Here is a 24,404-nt window from a genome sequence, read left to right as displayed (position 1 = left end):
ATGTAAGGTGTAACAATCTTCTTAGCAATAATTGTTCAGTGTGCTTGCTGTCGCACGAATTATTTTCCCTAAAGTATGAATTAGATGTTCTTATTTGGTCTTTGTGACTAACTAGTTCTTATTTGATCTTTGTGAATAATTAATGTTTTGTTCTGGTCTTTATGACTTGATTATAATATAGTCTATGTTACTTATATGGTCTTTGTGACTAATTAAGCTTTAAGGATTGACTTGAATGAGTGAAAATGTTGGTGTTAAGAAGGTGAAAGGATGTCTCTTCCCCTTCATCTTCCAACCCTTTCACCTTCCTCCATTAATAGAAGTAGAGGAAGAATCATTTTCCTCTATAAAAGAGTGTTCAAGGCAATTGGTGCAAAAGAAATAGAAAGTGGAGTGCATGCATCAATAAAAGGTTACTGTATTGTGTACGCGCAGATGAGATCGAAGCACAACAGAAGTACTGTCAGAATTCTGTCGAGACTGTGTCCGGCAGAGAAGAAGAACATCCAAGGCTTGAGATTTGATTCGTGGAATCATGAAAAGTTTTCCGATTCGTGCGTGATTATTCTTTCTATGGCAAGTTATTTTTCAATATCTTCTCTGATCGTCTTCTCCGAGTATTACTGTCAATTTTTTCATTTTGTACGAAAAGTGAAAACCAAGATCTATTACGGGAGATCACTGTGAGTTTTACAATTTTTGTATTTATGTATTTTTTTATACTTTAGAACTATCAACAGTAAGTCTGGTGTCACTTATAGCGTAGGCTGCATCATTAGGATCGGTGCTGCATTAGGTAATATCGGAGGTTGAGGTCGAAGAGAGCCCACTCAGAAGTAGCTCCTTTCTCGTACAGATATCGCTGTAGCTGAGCAAGTCGAGGAAGCTGAGCCGACTCGAACCCTTAGGGAGCATCTAACAGTGCGGGGTGGTAACGAGGGCGACGGTCCTACCGAATAATCTGTGCCGCATCAACATTGTTAGGGTTATAATACGTATAGGTTAGTACCTGTGCTCAGCACGACTTCACGTGCTCTGCATTCCTCGCCTTGGTCACATTACATATGCCAATTACCCCACAGTTGGGTACAGCTGCTGCTCTGCAATCCCACAAGAAGCCCAGAGCATGAGAAAGACTGTTCCTGCAGTCCTATCTCCTTCACCCTCCCACTAAATTAACTAACCCAATTTGAGAGATTCCTACAAACACAACTCCCATCGTTGTCCAGTGGTCAAAATGGACTGTATACACTTGTACAAATACGTACAGAATTTGTCCCCTTTTCTCGAAGCCCATGCACGGATGCAACACAGCATGCAAGGGACAATGAAGCTGGTAAAAGATTCATGCATGTGACGGAAGGGAAGGGAAAATGAAGCTGGTAAAAGATTCACCAGCGGCATATTTTGGGCGGAGAGACGCAACCGTCGATGCGCGTTACGAGCGAGCGTTTTGATTCAGTGCCGGGTGGTGCTCGTCGATGTACGTGATTAAGTTAATCGGATTTCGCTTTGCAGGGCGTGGCAATCCAATGAAATCGGAGTCATGGAACGCACACCTTGTCAACCACCATTCCGGTGTCCAATCAGTGGATCGTACGTGTCGATGTTTTTGCTGTTGAATGCGAGACATTCCAACCATTCTAATGGAGACGTAGCAGACAACTTGCCCTTCAAGGCATGGACAGAAACTAATAGGTCAGGGAGAGAGAAGTCACCGGAGGAAGGCAGCTTTTTAAAAGTCCTCCCGCACCTCAAGCCGCGACAGGCCCAGCACAGGGATAGAACCTTGTCGGTGGGGCACATAAAAAAAATGCTCCAGTTCCCTCAAAACCCTGCATCCTGTCCCCTCTCGTGTCCCCTCTAGATTCTCATAATCTCTACCTGGATATATATAGAGAAAGAGGCTCGCAGGTATTCTCATGTCGCTCCTTTGATCTCTACTTCTCAGAGAACGAGAGAGAGATACAACTGTTTAGAATGGAGTTGGAGCTCGGCCTTTCACTCCCCAGCTCAGATATGATGATGGAGAAGAGGATCAAGACTAACTTTTGCAAGAAAAGAAGCTTCGACGAGGTGCTCGACGAAAAGACTGTCACTTTACCCCTCTTCCTGCAGAGGGAGGAAGATGGCCACGGCAACAGCGACAGTGAGCTTAACTAGTGAGTTCAATTTCTGCAAGCTAAACTGATGGGTCATACTAATGAACAGAGGTTTTGGATGAGTTAACTGTGCGCGTGTGTCTCTGCGTTTATGCAGTGGTGGAGGTAGAGTTATAGTTGGTTGGCCGCCGGTGAAATTGCCGAGGAGGAGGACGAACTGTGTGAAGGTGAACATGGAGGGGATTGCGATAGGCAGGAAGGTGGACCTCTCCCTCCATGATTCTTACCAGGCTCTCTTCCGCACGTTGTACATGATGTTTCCTAAGAAACATGAAGACTTAACATATGCACATGTACGTCGTACAGAGGAAGAAGATGGAGGGTGTGACTATAAGGTGACTTATGAGGATGAGGATGGGGACTGGATGCTGGTCGGAGATGTGCCGTGGGAGTAAGTGTTGTTGTCATTTATCACCCCAAATCTGCATTAACTAGTGAAAAATTAAGAAACTATTAGAGATTTAATTTGTTGTGATGCTTGTTGCAGAGCTTTCATCATGACAGCAAAGCGTCTCAGGATAATCAACTAGGAAGCAAAAGGAAAGATGATTAATACTAGCCAGCAATATCTAGTTGCTATATATGTGTATTTTAGTTTCTCTGAATGAATCTCCAGTTAAACAGTAATCTTTAATCTTGTGTTGCAAGCGAACAGTTGGAAACTTTCAATTTAATTCGAATTGTTCATCTAGCTCATAAGTCCTAAGCAGAATGATCAATACTTCAAAACATAATTTAGAGTTGGAGATGACAATATGATAAGAAATGCAATGATCACAAATAACAGAGTAGGATTTCATACCACACAGCAAATGTTGCCTTATTTCTGAGAATCTTCCGAGATGCCATTGCTATCCACAGGCCATATCGCAATTTCTGAGTAACCCTCTTCTGTAGCACAGGCTCTGAACATTCCTGTTGTGTTAAAAGGCATAGTCACCTCTCCATTGGCAGATACTGCAACAAGGCCGACATTGCCTTTAGGAACTTTTTCGACGACGTAAGCTGCTGCTTCTTTCAGAGAAAGCCCCTTGTACTCCATCAACGCAGCAACATCACGCGCGACCGTGGCACGGATTATGGATTCACCTTTGCCAGTAGCAGAGACGGCGCAGAATGAATTGGCGTAAGTTCCTGAGCCAATGATGGGTGTATCACCTATTCTGCCAACCATCTTGTTAACTAACCCCCCAGTTGATGTTGCTGAAGCTAAGTTTCCATGGTTGTCGACTGCGACACATCCTACAGTCCCAATTTGGCTGTCACCTTGGTCATTTGTTGAATTTGCCTTGATGGGCTGGGTATAATCAATCTGCAAAGTGCTTCATCTTATTATCATTTGATTGCTAGAGAATGGCTCTCAATCACATAACGACCTAAGAGACGCAATGGCTACGGACAATCCTTAGGCCTATATTGATATTACTTAAGGGGAGACCATCAATCAATGTTAAGAAAATGTAGAACCAGTTTAAACATTGGCAATGAATGCCTTTTTGCCTTCTGCCACATAATTATTTGAGACCAGATCACCCTATGATGCTACATTCTTGATTCTACAGAACGAAATCCAACAAATCAAATGAAAATAAATACTGACGTGCAATGCAAACTCAGAACAAAATGATTCCAGAATTATAATTGCTACAAACCATGAAAGAATACACAGACATGTAAGTGAAGAATGGGTTAAAATGCACCTGGACTCTGTTAGCTTCTTTTGCATTCTTCAGCCTTTCAATGTTTTCTGGAGTTATGAAGTGGCTTGGATCCATAATTTCTACACCCTAAATGTCCACCAACATGATTAGAATGATATTCATAAAAAATTCCAGCAACATGATAAAAAGTAACTTGCTCATAAAGGAAATAAAACCAAAAATGAAAGTACATATGAAAATCAACTTATGTTCATGAAAGCAAATAGTCAAATTCCTGGATCCAAATTTGCAATATGATTTCTGCAGTTTTCAGTAGCACCAGAAAATTTTAGTTCCCAATATTGCAAAAGAAAAGAAACATCTCAAATCTCAGACAATTTTTTTTAATTAACTTGGATAGTGGACTACTAAAAACTAATGATCTATGACAACTTAACCTGTTCTCTTGCAAATGCCTCAGCACCATCAAATGCCAAATAAATATGTGGGGTTTTCTCCATGACAAGTCGTGCCAGAGATATAGCATTAACAACAGTCGAAAGACCTGACACAGCCCCACAATTGTTTGTGTTACCATCCATAATGCACGCTTCCATTTCTACCGTCCCAGCAGTAGTCAATACAGAACCTTTTCCAGCATTGTAGCATGGGCTATTTTCTAGCTCGCGAACCTGCAAACAGTTCCCCATTAGTCTGAAAATTAGAATCTGGAAGATAGAAAACCATGGTATGAGAATCAATTGCAAAAGAGCAATGCTTGGTTCCTGACCAAGAGGATAGGGCATGCCTCTATTAACCAGTATGTTGATTACATTGAGCATTTTAGGAAATAACTAAAGTGATGCAATATAAACTTACAATGAGCGCATTAACTCAATTACAAGAAAAATTATTTAGAATGTGCTACACATTAAAAAAAAACATGAAAAAGAGTGGCAGTCTGGACTCTGGAACACTAAAAAAAATTTCCTTTTTCGTGATCAACCAACAATATATTTACTTTAAGTAAATGACTAATCCAGGACTGCAAATTCACGTGAGTTTGGGCCTGTAAATTTTGGAGCACACAAGGAAGTAAATAACCTTTGTAGCTTAGATTAGTGTACAATACACCTTACCAATATGCAAATAACAAAGAAAAGGTGAGTAGAATTTTCTTTGAACTTGCCTTTTGATTGTCATGTGTGTAACAATTTGGGACTTAACATAAGAAGTGTTATTGAATTGAACTTGAAACTATCATATAAAATATGAGACAGTACCCTATTTGTTGAACTTACAAAGAAGCATCCACAAGTACCACATGTAATTGCCAATGAACTGTAAAGTATCAATTTTAGCTAACTGAAAAATATATTTTGTTCATTCTACAAACTAATAATATGAATGCATAAACTGAACCCTTCAACAAAATCTTAAGATTATGAGACAAGTAGTCACTTAATAAGACATGAGAAAAAAATGACACAAATCAACCAAAGTATTTCAGTTGGGCTAGTCTAGTCATGCCTACAAGCAAGGGATAGGTAGAAATGACCCTAAATTACGCTAATCTATTAGAAATGACGCTAATTTTAATTGAATAGAGCTAGAACAAGTTCCATTCATATTCATAAATGGCGTTGATCAATCTCAACCACAACCTGCCTTTCCATAAAACAATATCTAAGCTTATCGTGAGCAAAATTGATGTTCAACTTGGTAAGAGTTTGTCTATGTTTGTTAAATATTAATTAAATAAATAAGCTTGAACAACTTATTAAACTAAATAAAAAAGCTTGGAGACATATGTGTGCAATTTGTTAATGTTCCTGAATAGAGATTGTGAATTGTTTATGAACAACATTCACAATCTAAGTTTGTAAACCATATTCATCAATAAAGTTCCTAACAAACTTCAAAATAAACAAAAAAAAAATCTCTCAAAACAAAACAAATGAACAAACAAGCTTGTGATATCAAGCTCACTAATCATCCAATCAAGTTTTAAAAATGTAAAAAATTAAACCACCAAACAAACTCGAATTAAGAGCTCGATAATATTTAAACGAACCAAGCTCAAGCTCAGGAAAAAAAAAACAAGCTTGAACACCAATTTACAAGAGTAGTTCATTTTAGGCTCAGTTTTGACAAGCTTGAACAACATAAAGCTTGATTCGCATGGCTCATTTACAGGCCTAACACCACCACCAATAATAATAATCATGATAATGATAATAGTAGTAATAGTAATAATAATCTGTCCTTGCCAACTTCCTGCAGAGAACACATTTGCAAATAAAACAGGACCAAAGGACGCAGTAGATGTTCTGTATATATAAAAAGAAACAACAAACTATAAGAGTATGCTCATCGAATTACAGATCTATTAAAGATCGGTTTTTTCTCGATAAGGACTGTGGAATGGCATTAAAGATCAAGACTAGACGCGGTACCACAAGCTCAACGACGTCCAGGGGTGGTCGGTTGGCTCTGAGGGCGGCGACGCCGAGGTCGAGGCAGTGACGGAGGGTGGCCTCACGCGGAGCCCGACGCTCCTCAGGGAGCGAGAACGGGATGTCGCCGGCTCCGCCATGGAGAGCGATTGCCCAACCCATCCCCGGCTCTGAGGCGGCTAACTGCTCATTAGTTTATTTGTGGCCACTCGCCTTGCGTTTTATTGAATGGATTTAGGTCGAACATAATAGTTGACGTCTTTACTAGTATTTAATTGATCAAATAAAATTTATAATATATCTTTTTACTAAATCACACTTCAATCCTATCTTGAATCTAAAATTACACTTGAAAATGTATAGATTCTATTTCTACAGTAATGCTTTGTTGATATTGTATGTAAATTTATGATTTTAACACCCAACCTATTTGCACAAAATGTATAACAAGTTAATTTCTAGATTAGCTTGCAATATGTTTTTTTTAAAAAAAAAACTATGTTTAAACATCTTCTAACCTAATATGATCAATTTTAGATATTTCAAATCTTAAAGGACATATAAATTTGTGATTTTAATGACAAAGTATTGAGATACTTGAGGAATTCTTAAAAAAAAATCTGAAAAACACACTAGTTTTTTTTCTGAGGAAAACTTTAACTCAACCAAAAAAGTGTTGGACTATCAAAAATCAATAGGTCGTTTATTATAATAACCCAAGTTTGAAGGATTACAGTCTGCAAAAATATCAAATGGCAACTCAGAAGATAACTAAGCCAAAAACAATAATAATAAATAAGAACTACATCTGAAGCATGAAACCAGAAGCAACACGTTCTTTCATGTGATATTGACTCTATTTTCCCTTGGTCGAACCATTGGCGAGTGTTCCAGATGGGTTGAGCTGATCCCAGGCCTCAATCCATGTAACCATGGCATCTGCAAGCTTATTGAAGTAAGGATCAATTTTCCCTAGTTTTTCTTTCACCTGCTTTGACAGTTCGAAGTAGCATTTTTGCACAGTGCTGCATTCTTTTGAAAGGGTGGCCGATTGGAAGAAGGGGATGATATCTTCTTGCCAAAAGATGCCATTGTACTCCTTCTTCAGGTTGACAAATGGGTTACTAGCCTTACTGTGCCAGATGTAGGGTAAGCCAGTCTTCACGCCGAGTCCCAAGTGATCACAGATGACCTAAAGTATCATCAACCAACATTGTTATACTGTTTGAAGCAGCCAAGGTGTCTTAGGGTGGTTATAGAGTTCCATTTTTGCAATTAGATAACAATGTGGGCAATTGTTCTCTTTTTCAGTTACAGAGTTCCATTTGTGCAAATAAAAACAAGAAAAGCTAGCTACTTCATGTGCCACAGCAATGTGAGGGTTTACCTCACAGAAGACAGAACAAAGAAAAGCATTAAGGCCATTAGAAAGACTGACCTTGACACACCATCCAGCCCACATATCGTCATAGCGTCCAATAGGTTGGCCATCGCCCATAAGACCAAAGTACATAGCCGGGCCAATGAGCTCACGGTCGAATGCCAAGTTCATTCCACACATGGGAAACAATGATCCCTTAGGTATTGTAAGAACTGCATCCACGTACCTGATAAATAAAAGACATAGGATTCACAAATCAAATTCTTTTGGGAGGAAAAGAAATTCCATAAATAGTACAAACTTGAATCTATTAGTGATAGATACCTTTGGTTCCTCTCTCGAGGCTTGACAAGCTGGGTGGGAGCATCATAGTCAGGAATGTTAAGCCAAAGTCCATGAGAGACGGCTGTTTTAGCACCTTCGCGGAGGCTGAAGGGATATCCACGAACAAAGTCAGCACCTTCTCTGTATGGATCATACAATGTGTTGAAGAAGAAGGGAGTAGATGGCGATAGAAGATTTTTAATATGTTGTTGCAGTGCATTGATCTCTTTGCCAGATGGGTCTTTAGCAACCTGTACAAGACAAAATAAATAGTTACAAATTGCCGCGAGATCAAATAACCAACCAAAGAAGGGCAAATAAGGGTTCATAATTCACATGACGATGCAGAAATAATGGTTCTCCACAACCTATAGTAGTTTATAAAAGTATAAACTTTTTGTTTGTTGTTCATTGAGGCAAGAAATAGATGGAAACACAATTAATGTACTAACTAACAACCACATGCCGTGATGGCAGAATAAAGGGCACTTTTAAAAAAATGTTCCTTAGCTTCAAAACTAGAATATTGTAATCGTTAGCCAATCATTCCAAAAATTACAAGATCTCAACTAGAGAAAAGAAACATCTGAATGAAACCTGTATTTTATGAATGATAATGAGAGGATCATTTGATTCAAAATACATTTGAATCAAAATGCTGCTAAAATTTCAAAAAAAATGGGAAAAAAATCCATGAGCTACCCTCGAACAAAGTAAAAATTTGTCTAATTCTACTGTAGCAAAAGGTAATTACACTCACCCTAAGCGCCCCTTATATTCCATACCCAAGTTATGCGAAGGGAAAATATGTCAAACTCTAGACACAGACTAAGGACGTTGAACAATGGTAAAAGAGATCTTCAATCTTTGGATAACTTACAAATTAACGGATCTCTCACATAAAAATCTAGATCTGTTTTCTGCCCCCTATTCTGCACCACAACACTTACTGTACATACATGGAATTATCAAACTCTACTCTTTTTTGCATTTCTAATTCAAAAGCTATCACGACATGCCCTCTTCAAAGAAATTTCGTTGATTGAACTCTTAAACAGTTAGATCTGTCAAAAATGTAACCTCTAAATCAATTTGCATGGCATTACTGAGTTCTAAAAGTAAAGCAATACAATAGCTCTCCAAATCAATAAAAAAAATAAATAAATAACTAACAAAGAAAACACGAAATCATAAAAACTTCGTGTATAACTTAAAGAAATTGCGCCTTTAAGGCAATCGGGCAGGCATCGTTTTCTAAATTGCAGTTACCAAGTCCAGATCTAGAAGAAAAAAAAACAACAATACCGCGATTCTAATAGGGAAGGAGATCTTACGAAGCAATCATCGTCAATGGTGTAGATGTACTTCTTCTTGGAGACCATGTAGCCGAAGCATCGGCAGGCGGAGTCCTTGAAGGAGATGCAGGAGGCCTTGGGGCCGAGAATCCGATTGATGTCATTGCGGTTGTATAGCTCGTAGTCGAACCCCTCGGGCACCTTGATCGTCTTGCTCGGATCTCCATCCTGCACAATGATCAGGTGGTAGGGCTGGAAGAACGGCCGCCACATCTCCAGGAAGTCAAGGTTCCGGATCGTGGGGATCACGATATCGAGCTCATCCTTCAGCAGCGGAGTGCTAGGGATAGAAGAAGACGATGATGCCTTGCTCGCCATCGCTCGATCGGTGTATCAACAACAAAATCGGAGGAAAAAACAAGAAGAAGCGCTTTTCTTTTCTCCCGTCTTCGGAACAGATCTCGGTCGCGCCTGGTTATATAGCGATGGAGTTCGTGGCCGAAGGCGTTTGGGGAGGAATCGCGATCAGCAAGGTGGAAGAACGGACGGATAAAACCTGCGCCGGAGCACCGACGGATAATCTGGACCGTAAATTGTTGTCGGCTTTCCACTGCGAGTAGTTCTACATTTCATACGATGAAAGCTCGCTCACGTTTACCTGGGGCGACCCTGTCGCATGCGGAAGAACTAATTATTATCTTACCTCTCTCTATGTGAACATATCTTTTTCATTCTTTTAAGTGAGTTAATTGACACCAAAAAAAAAAAAAAATTCAAAATTTAGTCACTCTTCAATTGGGAGGGAATCATAAACCATGTGAGAATATGCAAGTATGATGGTTCAAGGTGCACATCGAAGTTAGACCACAAACATGGCTTCATTCCTCTCTTAATTACCTAACCATTTTGTATTCATTTATGCGTACCTAACATAACGTGGTGCCTAACATGATGGACTTTATACATGTATATATTTGAAGAAGTCAACTTTAGTGAAAAATTATTGAGTTTGATTATCCTTAAAATGAATGTTTAAACAAGGGCATGTGATCATGTCTAGAAATTGAGTCGGACAGATTATTGGAGTGATGTGGTTGAAATATTGACAGAATCATTATGACTCAGAAGGGAGGTATGCTGAGCTACCTTCTATATTGACTAAGTCGTCAGAAGTTCTCTGATCAACGCTACCTGCAGCCAGCGATCGGATTGCCCCTGTCTTTAGTACCCCGATACTTAAGGCAGATCTAACGAATATATAAGGAACATAACAAATAATAGAGTAATGAAATGCATATATAATAAGAATGAAGAACATACCTTGGCTCAAAAGGACGTCCTCTGGTAGATAAGTGAGCTGGTTGTCGCGCTGATAGTAAATGAATGTGAGCCGAATGAGGAGCTGGATCTGACGGCACGGAGCCGAATGCGACCTGGACCCAGAAGGCGGCATACATGTCAGGACCTAACAGCGACACGCAGGCCGGGATATGATATCGACACACAAACCAGAATATAATAACGGCACGAAGGCCAGAACACGATTGCGGCTCGAAGGCTGGAGACAAGCTAGATTAGAAAGGCCGACCAGGAATAGACAAAGCCGAATGGGGCATCTAATCTACAGGACAGAGAGAAATACAATGAGTGCACATTAACTAGGACTCGGAGGCCCAATTGACGGCTAAAGCATACAACAATGCAAATTGAGAGCCGAATTAATGAAGCAGAAGGCGAGAGTGTCAAGTAGTCGGATTCGATGGCGGGGGTGCTGGCAGCGGCGCCAGTGGCTGGGGATTGCTCATCGTGGGTTGTGGGGTGGATGATGACGCTAGAAGGCGAAGGCAGCGGCGTCGATGACAGTTTCCTGCGGCGGCACTGGAAAGGGAGAGGGAGGCGATGCCGGGAGCAGTTGCGTGCGTGAGACGGAGACGATGCTGGTGAGAAAACTACCGGTGGCGACTGTGGACGCTAGAATAGAGAGATGGAGGTTCTATCATCGTGCGTAAGGAGAGGGAGGTGATGTCGGTGTCGAAGGAGGAGAGTGTTGGTGCAATATCCTTTAGGTCAAGGTTGACTGAGTTGACCAAGCTTGGGTCTTGGTCATAGTTTCGATGTTTGACAATACATGTAGACACATGGACAATGCAGGTGCAGTTGTTCATGTGGGGAGATTCTGATCAGGGATTGATCAGTGTGATTGAAGGAGAGTCAAGTAGGTCAAGAGTGATTGGATACCTGACTAGGAAGTCCTAACTGGTATGTTAGGCAGCAGAAGTGAAAGTCCTGGTGAGTGAAGCCAGGCAGAAGGAAAGCCCTAGTGAGTGAAGCTAGGCAGATTGGAAATCCTGGTGAGTGAAGCCAGGTGAAAGTCCTGGTGAGTGAAGCCAGGCAGAAGGAAAGCCCTAGTGAGTGAAGCTAGGCAGAAAGGAAATCCTGGTAAGTGAAGCCAGGTGAAAGTCCTGGTGAGTGAAGCCAGGCAAGGGAAAATCCAGATGGATCAAGGATGATCAGACATCTGGTGGAAGTCCTAGCAGGTCAAAGGAGTGACCAGATGCTAGGCATGATGTATCAACAGGTCAAGGTTGACCGGATGTTGGTTGGAGAGGCTTGGGACTTGGTTTTGGGCAAAAACCAAGTGCTGGATCGATCAGTGGATCGATCCAGGCCTTTCCTAGCGAACAGAGAGCCTCTGGATCGATTCGTGGATCGATCCAGATGTCCAAATCGATCAGTGGATCGATTGGGACGCGGCTGCTTTGCGCGATAAGCGCTGGATCAATCCGTGGATCGATCCAGGCGTTTTTCCAGAGCACAGAGGCGCTCTGGATCGATCCGTGGATCGATCCAAAGCCTCCCCGATCGATTGGGAATATTCGAATCGATCGGGATCCGACCGTTGCGTCGTATTTGAGCTGCAAGCGTGCGTTGGCTGCAGTATCTCTTCACCGATTCACTCCAGATCTCTCGCCAGCTTCTCCACAGCACTTGCAAAGCTCAGATCGCCAGTTCTTGAAGGATCTTGGAAGGTTTCCAAGTCAAGAGGCGGATCAAAGTCAAGAAGAGAAGCTAGGGTTAGGGTTTGTACTCATTGTAAGCTTGTAAGCTTGTATTTCTTGTATCCTTTCCCTCTCTTCTTGTACTGAGTCTTGTAGGGCTTCTCTGCCCTCGGTAGTTACCGAAAAGGAGTGTTTCATAGTGGAGGGTGCGTGTGTGGTGTGGATCCTTGGATTAGTCACCTCCTTTGGAGGTGGATACCAAGTAAAATCCTAGTGTTAGCGTGGTTGTATTTGTTTCTGTATTTTCCGCTGCATATTCTTGAAGAAACAAGCAACGCCAAGCATCGAGCGAACGCGACGAGCTATTCACCCCCCCTCTAGCTACTTTTGGTCCTAACAAGTGGTATCAGAGCGAGGCCGCTCTTCACCGGAATCATCGCCGGAAGGGTCAAGCATATCAAGAAAAGCTAGAGGGTGAAGAAGTTGGAGCAAACTCTTCAAGTTCAAGACTTTATCAAGCTAAACTTCAAGATGCAATTCCAAGATGGACTTGGATTTGACACAAGGGTGGCTCCACCATACACTTCCACGAGTTTCGATTCTTGGAAATCAAGAATCGAAAATTTTCTTATGATGGAGATAGAGCAATGGTTTGCTCTAATGGAAGGTTTCGAGGCTCCAAGAAATTCAAAGGGCAAAGTTCTCAAGAGGAGCAAGTGGAGCCAAGAGCAAGTCCAAAGGTGCGAGGCCAATGACAAAGTGACCAAGCTCTTGGTCAATTTATTGCCAAGCACCATCCTTTGCAAAATTGGAGAATTTGAAGATGCAAAGGATTTATGGAGCAAATTGGCCAAGCTTCATGAAGAGATCCCCTCCACTGTACAAGAGCAAGAAGTATCCGGAGAGGGTGACTCTTTGGAGCAAGACCAAGAGGAGGACTCCAAGGTTGAGAGATGCTCAACCTCCGAAGAAGAGGAAATCCAAGAAGCTTCATCTTCAAGGGAAAGCAATGAAGAGAACAAGGAGGGAGCATACTCCTTGTTCCATGAACAAGATGAAGATGAGGAAGCCTCCACCTCTAGGATTGAGGGGAAGAGATCTTCTTTGACCCCAGAGCAAGAAGAAGTATCCACATCCGGGTCAAGAGAAGAAGAGGATGAAGAAGTTTCCACCTCCAAAATTCAAGAAATATCAAATGGAGGAGCAAGTGTCATCCCTACACAAGAAGGTATAAATGCCTCAATTAAAAATAAAAATCATATAATATGTTTTGAGTGTAGGGAAAGTGGGCACTACAAGAGCAAGTGTCCCAACTTGGCCAAGAAGAAGGGTCAAGTGACACAAAAGGGCAAGGAGAAGCCCAAGGAGACCACCCCCGGGACAAAGAAGAGCAAGGAGCACATTGTGTGCTTCTTGTGTCAACAAAAAGGGCATTACCAAAGTCAATGCCCCAAGGGGAAGAAGATGGTCAAGGCTCAAGGAGGCACTAGTCAAGGGGGAGCCTCCAAGGTAAAGAAGAAGGTAACATTTATTGAGCCTACCCCTTTACATTATGGTAAAAAGCATGATAGTTCAAATTTTTATCATTTTAATGCAATTTACCATAAGAATAGAAAGCATGAGGGCATTAAGGTAAAGTATGTGGCCCTACATGCCAAGACTACCCAACCTAAGGTTAGGAAGGTAGATAGACATTTGGGCAAAAACACTAAGGATAATAGATACAAGCCCAAGAATAAAAATGCTCATAAATTTAATGGAAAACCAAAAACTAAGGACTTAGTGATAGAAAATCAAGTCTTGAGGTCAAGGCTTGATAAAATGAAAAAGACCCTAAAAAGGATGAAAAATATCCTAAAAGGGCAAAATGAGCATAGTCTAGGTCTAGGAGCACAAAGGTCATCTAATGGCCATAGGGGTTTGGGATACAAACCAAAGGCTAAGAAGGATGTAATCTCTTACCATAGGGTTCCATATAGTTATGGAACCAACCCTAGGTCTAGAGGTCAAGTCAAGGATACAAGGGAAGATATCCCTAGAAGTATCTTTGCAACCAAAGTGACTAAGACTTCTAAGAAGTCTAAGAAAGTCACTAACAAGGTCACAAGGGAGGCTATCCCTAGAGTTGACCTAGAAAATGTGACCAAGGCTTCTAAGAAGCCCAACAAGGTCACTAGGAAGGTATCTAGGGAAGTTATCCCTAGTGAGTACCTAGAACATCCAAGGAGCATCAATAGGTGTTGGGTTCCTAGGAGCATCTTCTCTACCCCATAAATGGGTTAGAGAGTGTCAACTCTAAGTGAAAGGGTAGTTAACCCAATCATGAAGAAATTGACACTCAAGGAGCATTTTCAAGGTTTTTGTTAACCTTTGAAAATGAAATGGAACTATTATTTACTCCTTGAAAGAGTAAAATGTGCCTATTGGTGGAAGAATTGATTTTAATCTTAAATGGCACATATTGAGAAATTCATAAGAACTATCAAGTTGGGATTTTGGTATGTTCTTAGGCAATTTAAGGCAATCCGGGCCTTAATTTAAAAGTGCTACTCTTGTGGAAAAATGGAATATGCCAACATTTGAGGAATATGCTTAATTTCAATTGGCATAAATTAATCAAGGGAATTAGAAATGCCAATTTAGGCTTTGGCATTGTCTTGAAGCACTTTAGGGCAATCTAGGTTTAAGTTGAAACTAGTGGTATTTTGAGTTAGCTAAGTGGTTAAGGATACTTAGATAGATAATCTAGGTATATTTTATTTATGCTAAATATTGCCATGATTGTTTGCCCATCATATGCCATGACATCATGTCTATTTTTGCACTCATACCTTATTATGAAAATACAAAAATACCATGTCATGTCATACATACATCATGTAATTATAGGAATCTTTCTTTTGAAAGTTATTTCATTTTGATGTATGTCATAGCATAATCATGCATTAAGTTTAATTCCTTGTAATTAAGGACAAATGGCATTTAACAACACTTATTAACAAGTGACATCCTGGGTGGATATCTAATATCTCTAAAATGCCTAGATAGATATGCATGATCCCTAGAATAGGGCAAAACTAAAATCTCACATCTCACAAGGACTATAAGGTGACTTGTATGTGTTTTAGTGCACATTAGATACAAGTGAGATGTTAGAAAGATGAACAAAACTCAAGATGTTGATTTAGTGCATTCTTTTGAGTTTTAGGTTCATCAAAACACATAGTTATGTGTTTTCTCATCATTGGGAAAGCTAATGTACAAGTCATGTGCACTAAGCCCAAGGAATGTGATGGGATATTGGTTTTGAAAATTATTTCAAAATGCTTTTGGAAAACCTTGGTGAAGGCTATCTTTTGATAGTAATCACCATTGAATAGTTAGACACAAACTTGAAGAAAACGCTAAAGTTTTAGCATGTTTTCAAGTTTGTGTCAATATTTGAAAATATGAAGTATTTTCATAGAAAACTATTTTTCCATGATAAAGTATGCCCTAAATAATGTCTACATGAAATTTCATGATTTTTAGATTTTTGTAGAATTTTCTAGGGGTTTCTGAAGTTGGCTGAATTTGAAATTCAGCAACTATCAGAGCTCCAATCGATCCATGGATCGATTGAAGTGCCTGAATCGATCCGTGGATCGATCCAGAAGGCAATTCTCGCTAGCAGAAGCTCACTGGATCGATCAGCCGATCGATCCACACATCCTGAATCGATCAGTGGATCGATTCAAATAGGTTGAATCGATTGGAACTCAACTCCAATCGATCCAGGACGCTGATTTTGGCTGGGAAGGTCTGATTTCAACACTCTAAACCTATTTTAGTCAATGTAACCATTCTAAACCCCTGAAAATACATTTGTATACATAAAAAGGGTGTTTTCGTGTGGAAAACAAGGATGGATTGGTTAAGGAAGGCTAAGTTGAAGTTTAGGTTGAGGTTTGTTTCAAATTTTGAATATTTGAACCTCAAAACTTCTAAATTTGGGTTTCCTAAAGTTTTGGGGATTCCAAGTCATTGTTGGTGCAATGACAGAAGTTACCACCATGTCTTTAGGGGGAGGGACTCTTTAAAGACATGAAAATTATTTTTCATGAACCTTGGAAGGTGGTCAACCTTCCGTTAAGAACATGCTCAAGGTTGAGCATTTGAACTTTAATGGGGAGTGGATATCCTCATTGTTCAAGTGGGTTCTAGTGGATAATGCTCAAGGATGGGCATTTGCCTACATTAGGGGAGAATGTAAGGTTAAGGATAATGAAGGGTATGGGACCTTCATTATCGTGTTGACCACAACGAGTGAAGTTGTGAACAACGATGAGCAACCCTTCAGGGGGAGAGTTTTCAACAATGGGGCATTTGTTGAAGTGTGCCAAAAATTGAGGCATGGGTTGATGTGTGCTCAAAGATGGGTTGATGTGTGCCAATAGGGGGAGAATGTGTGGTTTAAGCTAGGCTTTCATTACCTATGGGGGAGCTCATAGGGGGAGAATGAAAGGAACCAACATTCATACTTTTGGCATGAATGGAGTTAAGGCTATGGGATTAGCTTAACTCAAAATGGTCCTAACTTAAAGGTATTGTCAAACATCAAAAAGGGGGAGATTGTTGGTGCAATATCCTTTAGGTCAAGGTTGACTGAGTTGACCAAGCTTGGGTCTTGGTCATAGTTTCGATGTTTGACAATACATGTAGACACATGGACAATGCAGGTGCAGTTGTTCATGTGGGGAGATTCTGATCAGGGATTGATCAGTGTGATTGAAGGAGAGTCAAGTAGGTCAAGAGTGACCGGATACCTGACTAGGAAGTCCTAACTGGTATGTTAGGCAGCAGAAGTGAAAGTCCTGGTGAGTGAAGCCAGGCAGAAGGAAAGCCCTAGTGAGTGAAGCTAGGCAGATTGGAAATCCTGGTGAGTGAAGCCAGGTGAAAGTCCTGGTGAGTGAAGCCAGGCAGAAGGAAAGCCCTAGTGAGTGAAGCTAGGCAGAAAGGAAATCCTGGTGAGTGAAGCCAGGTGAAAGTCCTGGTGAGTGAAGCCAGGCAAGGGAAAATCCAGATGGATCAAGGATGATCAGACATCTGGTGGAAGTCCTAGCAGGTCAAAGGAGTGACCAGATGCTAGGCATGATGTATCAACAGGTCAAGGTTGACCGGATGTTGGTTGGAGAGGCTTGGGACTTGGTTTTGGGCAAAAACCAAGTGCTGGATCGATCAGTGGATCGATCCAGGAGCTGGATCGATCAGTGGATCGATCCAGGCCTTTCCTATCGAACAGAGAGCCTCTGGATCGATTCGTGGATCGATCCAGATGTCCAAATCGATCAGTGGATCGATTGGGACGCGGCTGCTTTGCGCGATAAGCGCTGGATCGATCCAGGCGTTTTTCCAGAGCACAGAGGCGCTCTGGATCGATCCGTGGATCGATCCAAAGCCTCCCCGATCGATTGGGAATATTCGAATCGATCGGGATCCGACCGTTGCGTCGTATTTGAGCTGCAGGCGTGCGTTGGCTGCAGCATCTCTTCACCGATTCACTCCAGATCTCTCGCCAGCTTCTCCACAGCACTTGCAAAGCTCAGATCGCCAGTTCTTGAAGGATCTTGGAAGGTTTTCAAGTCAAGAGGCGGATCAAAGTCAAGAAGAGAAGCTAGGGTTAGGGTTTGTACTCATTGTAAGCTTGTAAGCTTGTATTTCTTGTATCCTTTCCCTCTCTTCTTGTACTGAGTCTTGTAGGGCTTCTTCGCCCTCGGTAGTTACCGAAAAGGAGTGTTTCATAGTGGAGGGTGTGTGTGTGGTGTGGATCCTTGGATTAGTCACCTCCTTTGGAGGTGGATACCAAGTAAAATCCTAGTGTTAGCGTGGTTGTATTTGTTTCTGTATTTTCCGCTGCATATTCTTGAAGAAACAAGCAACGCCAAGCATCGAGCGAACGCGACGAGCTATTCACCCCCCCCCCCCCTCTAGCTACTTTTGGTCCTAACAGAGAGGAGGTGGCGGCAGCGTGCAGAGGGAAGCAACCTGGCCATCGAAGAGAGGTTGGGGACCGGACGCAAGGGAAGAGGAGCAGATGTCATCGCCGGGGGCGTGGTCAACGACGTCCGTAACGGAGGTGTCCCGAGCGAAAGAAGAAAGGAGGTTGTCACCGTGAGGGAGAAGGCGACAGGTCACAGAGGTGGCCAATGGTCGACGAGGAAGGTAATGCTAGAGGCAGCGAGGGGTTGGTGTGGCCGGCGACAGAGGCGGCCTAAGCGACATCCGCGTGCATGGACATGGCGACGGCCTCCTAAACGAAGACCCCCTTTCCTCATGAATAGCGTGCCTTTAAAGCCCTAAATAGTGTAATGACAAAAATGACCTCGCCCCCTCCCTAATTCCTCTTGGGTCCCTAACATACATCCACATCACAAGTCTCCCCTTAAAGTCCAATAGAATGAAGCACAAGTCCGATTGACTAGGCCAAACCTAACGTAAAGCGGAATCGCTCCTGAATGCAGAGTCAAATTGCTGGGCTTGTCGTATAACATCGAACGAATAGCGATGAACGACGAGCGCCTGGCAGAGCAACGAGAAAAATAAGTGTCAACCGAGCGGTGAAAAATAATGGGGAGTGAGCGATAAGTCAAGCAATTACTGATCAAGTGGCAAGTGGGATGCCGAGCTAAACAGGGAATGGAAAGCCGAGTAGGGGATCGAGCGGATGCTTAAGGGGCGATCGATCAAATAAAGGTGTGCCAAGCTGAGCGATGCAAGGAATGTCAAGCTGAGCGACGTAAGAAATAATGTCAAGCGTATGCCAAGTAAGCGATCAGTCGAATGCAGAGGGAGACCGAGTGATATCGAGAAGACGGTCGGGCGATGCTGAGTAGAGCGATCGAGCGATTATGCAAATGTCAAGCAAGAAGTAAAAGCAGGTGTCGATCGGGTGGTGAATGCGAGGTAGATCGACAAGTGAGACGCGAGCGGCGAGTAAGACGCGAACGATGAGTACTGGGCAGAGCGGTGAGTGAGATGAGAAAGATGAGTGCCGAGCAGAGCGGCGAGTGAGGCGCGAGCGATGAATGTCGACCAAGCGACGAGTGTCAAATAGAGCGGCAAGTGAGACCAGCACCTCATCAGGGAGAGAACCTGGCCGACTAGTCGTTGTGCCCAACCGAGAGGTTGTTGACCACGAGCACCCAACTGAGAGGTCGTTGGTTATGAGAGCTTGACCGAGAGGTCGTTGGTCATGAGAGTCATGCTCGTTTATAACTCGTACTGGGGCGAGAGTCTGGAAAGCCTACCAGAAGGTCGTTGGTCGCGAGAACCATGCTCGCTTATAACTCGCACTGGGACGAGAATCTGGAAAGCCGACCAGGAGGTTGTTGGTCGTGAGAGCTATGTTCGCTTATAACTGGCACAGGGGTGAGAGTTAAGAAAGCCGACTGGGAGGTCGTTAGTCGTGAGAGTCATGCTTACTTATAACTCACACTGGGATGAGAGTTTGGAAAGTCAACTGGGAGGTCAATAAAGATACTTCGGTTCGAGAAGGGTGGCGATACTTCGGTTCGAGACGGGTGGCGATACTTCGATTCGAGACGGGTGGCGATACTTCAATTCGAGACGGGTGGCGATACTTCGGTTCGAGAAGAGTGGCGATACTCCGGTCCGAAATCAGTGACGATACTTCGGTCTGAGACTGGTGGCGATACTCCGGTTCAAGATTGGTGGCGATACTCGGGTCCGAGATACTCCTGTCTGAGACTGGTGGCGATACTCCGGTCCGAGACTGGTGGCGATACTCCGGTCCGAGACCGGTGGAGATACTCCGATCTGAGACCGGTGGAGATACTCCGATCTGAGACAGGTGTCGATACTCTGGTCCAAGACCGGTGGCGATACTTCGGTCCGAGATCGGTGGTGATACTCCGGTCCGAGATCGGTGGTGATACTTCGGTCTGAGATCGGTGGCGATACTCTAGTCCGAGACCGATGGCGATACTCCGGTCTGAGATCGGTGGCGATACTCCGGTCTGAGATCGGTGGCAATACTTTAGTCTGAGACCGATGGCGATACTCTGGTTTGAGACGAAAAAAACGGTGGCGATACTTCGGTTCGAGACTGGTGGCGATACTCTGGTTTGAGACCGGTGGCGATACTTTGGTCCGAGACTAGTGGCGATACTCTGATCCGAGGCTAGTGGTGATACTTCCAACATAATCCATCTTCACGTTCCAGAATAGTTGGAGGAGGTTCCCACGGACGACATCAAATTAATCCTGCCCGGAAGTTGAGTCAAACTGACTGCCGGGGTGATGTTGCTGGAATGTTGACCGAATCACTATAGCCCGAAGGGGGGGTATGCTGAGCTGCCTTCTATGTTGACCAAGTCGTCGAAAGTCCTCTGGTTAATGCTACCTACAGCCAATGACCAGGTTTCCCTGGTCCTTAGTACCTCGATGCTCGAGGCAGATCTAACAAATATATAGGGAACATAACAAATAATATAATAATGAAATGAATGAATAGTGAATACAATAAATGTACCCTGGCCCAAGGGGCGCCCTCTGGTGGATTGGTGAGCTGGTTGTGGTGCTGATAGAGTTGTCGTGACCCAGAAGAGTAAATGAATGTGAGCCGGATGAGGAGTTGGATCTGACGACACACAACCGAATGCGACCTGGACCCGGAAGTGGCATACATGCCAGGACTTAACAGCGACATGCAGGCGCGATATGACATCGGCACAGGCCGAGATGTGACAGCAGCACAAAGGCCGGAACACAATGACGGCTCAAAGGCGGGGGATAGGTCAAATTGGAGCATAATCGCAGCAGTGGCCCAGAGGCCTGAACAACATCAGAGGCATGCGACAGTGTGAATGGCCCGGAAATGGCCTCTGATGAGGTAATACGAGAGGCGATGATGTGGCATCCTAGAGGAGGAAGTTGTGGGGCGGCTGTTAAGGCTATAAAGATGGAACTGGAGGCCAGACTTGGTTGTCGACGGTTTGGAGGGCGGCGACCGTTGGAAACGGCTGTGGACGCAGGAATGCCAAGGCAAAGGGAGACTGCGTGCGTAGCAGCGACTTGACCCACAATGTGGCAGAGAGGCCTGTTGGCGTCGACGGCGAGAGTGGCGTGAGGAGGAAGGGAAGAGGTGACCGTGGTGCTCCTCAGTAGCGGCAGTGTGAAGAATGGTGAGCGGAGGCGGTGCTGGCCGCGGGGGGTGAGAGGAGAGGGGTGATCCGGCCAAGGAGGTGGCAAGCATCGACAACAGGTAGTGTCAGAGGCGGCGTTCACGACAGTGGGGTACTTTTCCTAGTGTGAGGCGGCAGCACTGGGGGTGCCACCGAAGGCGGCATGGAGAGGAGAAAGGGGGAGGAGGAGTTGGCAACATCGACGTGGAGAGGAAGAAGAGGCGTCAGCGTCGGCGCCGACGTGAGAGCGTGGCGACGAAAGGAGTGACGCCTTAGAGCTTTTGTCGGTGTGAGGGGAGTGGGCTGCCGGGGTGACACCGGAGGCTATGTGAGCAGCAACCCCCCCCCCCCCGCGTGCTACTATGGTGGCGGCATCAAAAATCCCCATACTAAGAAGAAGCCCCGTATGAATAGTGTCGTCTCCTCCTCTTAATGTCGTAAACCATGATTTAACAAAGCTACCTCTCCTTTTCCTCTTAATTCCTCATGCACCCTTAAGTTATATCCGTATCACAAGTCTCCCCTTCAAATCTAGTCGAAGGAGGCGCAAGTCTGACTAACTAGACCAAGCCTCACGTAAAGCGGAATTGTTACTGAATGCGGAATTAGATCGCTAGGCTCGTCATATAATGTCGAACGAGTAGCTGTGGCGATGCCGAGTAAGTGACTAAAATAGTGTCACGCAAGCAATGAAAAATAGTGTCGAGCATATGTTGAGCAGATGCTCAATCGAATGTTGAGCGAGAGATCGAGCAGTATCGAGCAATGTTGAGCAAAGCGATCAGGCAGTTATGCAAATGCCAAGCAGGTCATAAAACGGGTGTTGACAGAGCGGCGAGTGACGGATAAAGCTGTGAGTGAGACGCAAGCAATGAGTGCCGAGCAGAGCGACGAGTGAGACACGAGCGGTGAGTGCCGGGTAAAGTAGCAAATGAGACGCGCATGGTGAGTGTAATATAGAATGACTGTTAAGATAGGTACCCGTCCTGGGATTTACCCCAACCAAGAAATCAATGGGTCATATGAGCAATGCACGCTTATAACTCGCTTTCGGGCAGGAGTCTGGGAACCCAACCAAGAGAGTACCAAACGGGCGATCGAATGGTACCGAGCAGCTGTAAAGAGGATGGGTGAGCAAAGTCTAGCGATCGACCGAGAAAATGCCGATCGGACAATAGAAATAATGTCAGGCGGGTGGAAAAATGATGGACAAGCGGTTACAAGAGCGCGACCGAGAAAATGCTTATCGAGCAATTGGGAGAATGCTGAGCTGGTGGAAAGATAACAGACGAGCGATCCCAAGCGCACTACTGAGAAAATGTCGACCGGGTAATAGGGAGAATGTCGAGCTGGTGAAAAGACGACGTACGAGCGATTCCGGGCACACCGCCGAGAAAATGCCGACCGGGTTATAGGGAGAATGTCGAGCGGGTGGCCTTAAGAATGTCATGTGATACAAGCGAGTGATTAAACGGATGGTCGTACGATACTGATAGGTTGGCTAAGAGAATGCCGACTGGGCGCCTGTAAGAATGTCAAGCGATACAAGCGAGTGGCTAAATGGATGGTCGGGCAATACTAATCGGTCAGCTAAGAGAGTGTTGATTGGGCTCCCGAAAGAATGGCGAGTGGGTGCAAACCTTGTGTGCTCTGTGAGCAGAGTTAGGAACGGATCTCGAGAGATCAAAAGACATAATGTCGCTACTGTTGAATGGGCATGAAGCCCATGAGATTGAAGGTGAATGCGAGAGGGGGCAAAGCCAGGGAGTCGAGTGGGCATGATGCCCGTGAGCCTAGCGGCGAATGGGACGAGTGCCAACTGAGCGACAAGTCAAGCAAAGCGATGAGTGAAACGAGTGTGAGTGCCGGTCAGAGGAGCAAACCTGACTAACTAGTCGTTGTGCCCAATCGAGAGATCGTTGGTCAAGAGAGTCCGACTGAGAGGTCGTTTGTCGCGAGAGCCCTGCTCGCTTATAACTCACACTGGGGCAAGAGTCTGCAAAGGCGACCAGGAGGTCGTTGGTCACGAAAGCATTGCTCGCTTATAACTCGTACTGGGCAAGAGTTTGGAAAGCCGACCAGGAGGTCGTTGGTCGCGAGAGCCTTACTTGCTTATAACTAGAACTGGGGTGAGAGTCTGGAAAGCCGACTGGGAGGTCGTTGGTTGTGAGAGCATTGCTCGCTTATAACTCGCACTGGGGCGAGAGTCTGGAAAGTCTACCGGGAGGTCGTTGGTTGCGAGAGCCTTGTTCGCTTATAACTCACACTGGGTCAAGAGTTTGGAAAGCCAACCAGGAGGTCGTTGGTCGCAAGAGTCTTGCTCGCTTCTAACTCGCACTGGGACGAGAGTCTAGAAAGTTGACCGAGAGGTCGTTGGCCATAAGAGTCTTGCTCGCTTATAACTCACACTGGGGCGAGAGTCTGGAAAACCGACCAGAAGGTCGTTGGTGATACTCCTGTCTGAGACCGGTGGCGATATTCCAGTTCGAGATTGGTGGCGATACTCCTGTCCGAGACCAGTGGTGATACTCTGGTCCGCGACCAGTAGCGGTACTCCGATCCGAGACCGGTGGTGATACTTCGATCCGAGACCGGTGACGATACTCCAATTTGAGACAGGTGGCGTACTCGCGATACTTCCAACATCGTCCATCTTTACGTTCCAAAACAGGTGAAGGAGATTCCCACAGACGACGCAAATTAATCCTGTCCGAAAGCTGAGTCAGACGAACTGCAGGGGTGATGTGACTGGAATGTTAACCGAATCGCTATGGCCCGGAGTGCGGTATGTTAAACTACCTTCTATGTTAACCAAGTCGTCAAAAGTCCTCTGGTCAATGCTACCTGCAGCCAAGGACCGGGTTGCCTCAGTTCTTGGTACCCCGATGTTTGAGGCAGATTCAACGAATATATAAGGAACATAACAAATAGCAGAGTAATGAAATACGTATAGAATAAGAATGGA

General features: G+C 44.1%; 3 protein-coding genes across 3 annotated transcripts; 1 reads left to right on the top strand and 2 right to left on the bottom strand.

The window, feature by feature from the left end:
• The first annotated feature begins 1,613 nt into the window (after positions 1 to 1,613).
• Positions 1,614 to 2,789, top strand: LOC122032356 (auxin-responsive protein IAA20-like). Its single transcript, XM_042591639.1, has 3 exons — positions 1,614 to 2,162; positions 2,260 to 2,553; positions 2,650 to 2,789. The coding sequence occupies exons 1-3, from the start codon at positions 1,981 to 1,983 to the stop codon at positions 2,690 to 2,692; spliced, it is 519 nt and encodes a 172-aa protein (XP_042447573.1). The 5' UTR covers positions 1,614 to 1,980; the 3' UTR covers positions 2,693 to 2,789.
• A 28-nt stretch (positions 2,790 to 2,817) lies between these two features.
• On the bottom strand, positions 2,818 to 6,493 carry LOC122032355 (isoaspartyl peptidase/L-asparaginase 1-like). Its single transcript, XM_042591637.1, has 4 exons — positions 6,259 to 6,493; positions 4,261 to 4,494; positions 3,863 to 3,949; positions 2,818 to 3,474 (listed from the first exon to the last, which is right to left on the bottom strand). Exons 1-4 carry the CDS (start codon positions 6,418 to 6,420, stop codon positions 2,983 to 2,985), a joined length of 975 nt encoding a protein of 324 aa, XP_042447571.1. The 5' UTR covers positions 6,421 to 6,493; the 3' UTR covers positions 2,818 to 2,982.
• Positions 6,494 to 6,940: 447 nt separating this feature from the next.
• LOC122032339 (UDP-arabinopyranose mutase 1-like) lies at positions 6,941 to 9,833 on the bottom strand. Its single transcript, XM_042591618.1, has 4 exons — positions 9,298 to 9,833; positions 7,964 to 8,214; positions 7,697 to 7,865; positions 6,941 to 7,450 (listed from the first exon to the last, which is right to left on the bottom strand). Exons 1-4 carry the CDS (start codon positions 9,634 to 9,636, stop codon positions 7,115 to 7,117), a joined length of 1,095 nt encoding a protein of 364 aa, XP_042447552.1. The 5' UTR covers positions 9,637 to 9,833; the 3' UTR covers positions 6,941 to 7,114.
• Positions 9,834 to 24,404: the final 14,571 nt, after the last annotated feature.

Source organism: Zingiber officinale, chromosome 11A (assembly GCF_018446385.1).
Source record: "Zingiber officinale cultivar Zhangliang chromosome 11A, Zo_v1.1, whole genome shotgun sequence".
NCBI lineage: Eukaryota > Viridiplantae > Streptophyta > Magnoliopsida > Zingiberales > Zingiberaceae > Zingiber > Zingiber officinale.
This window is presented reverse-complemented; position numbering and strand designations above follow the sequence as displayed.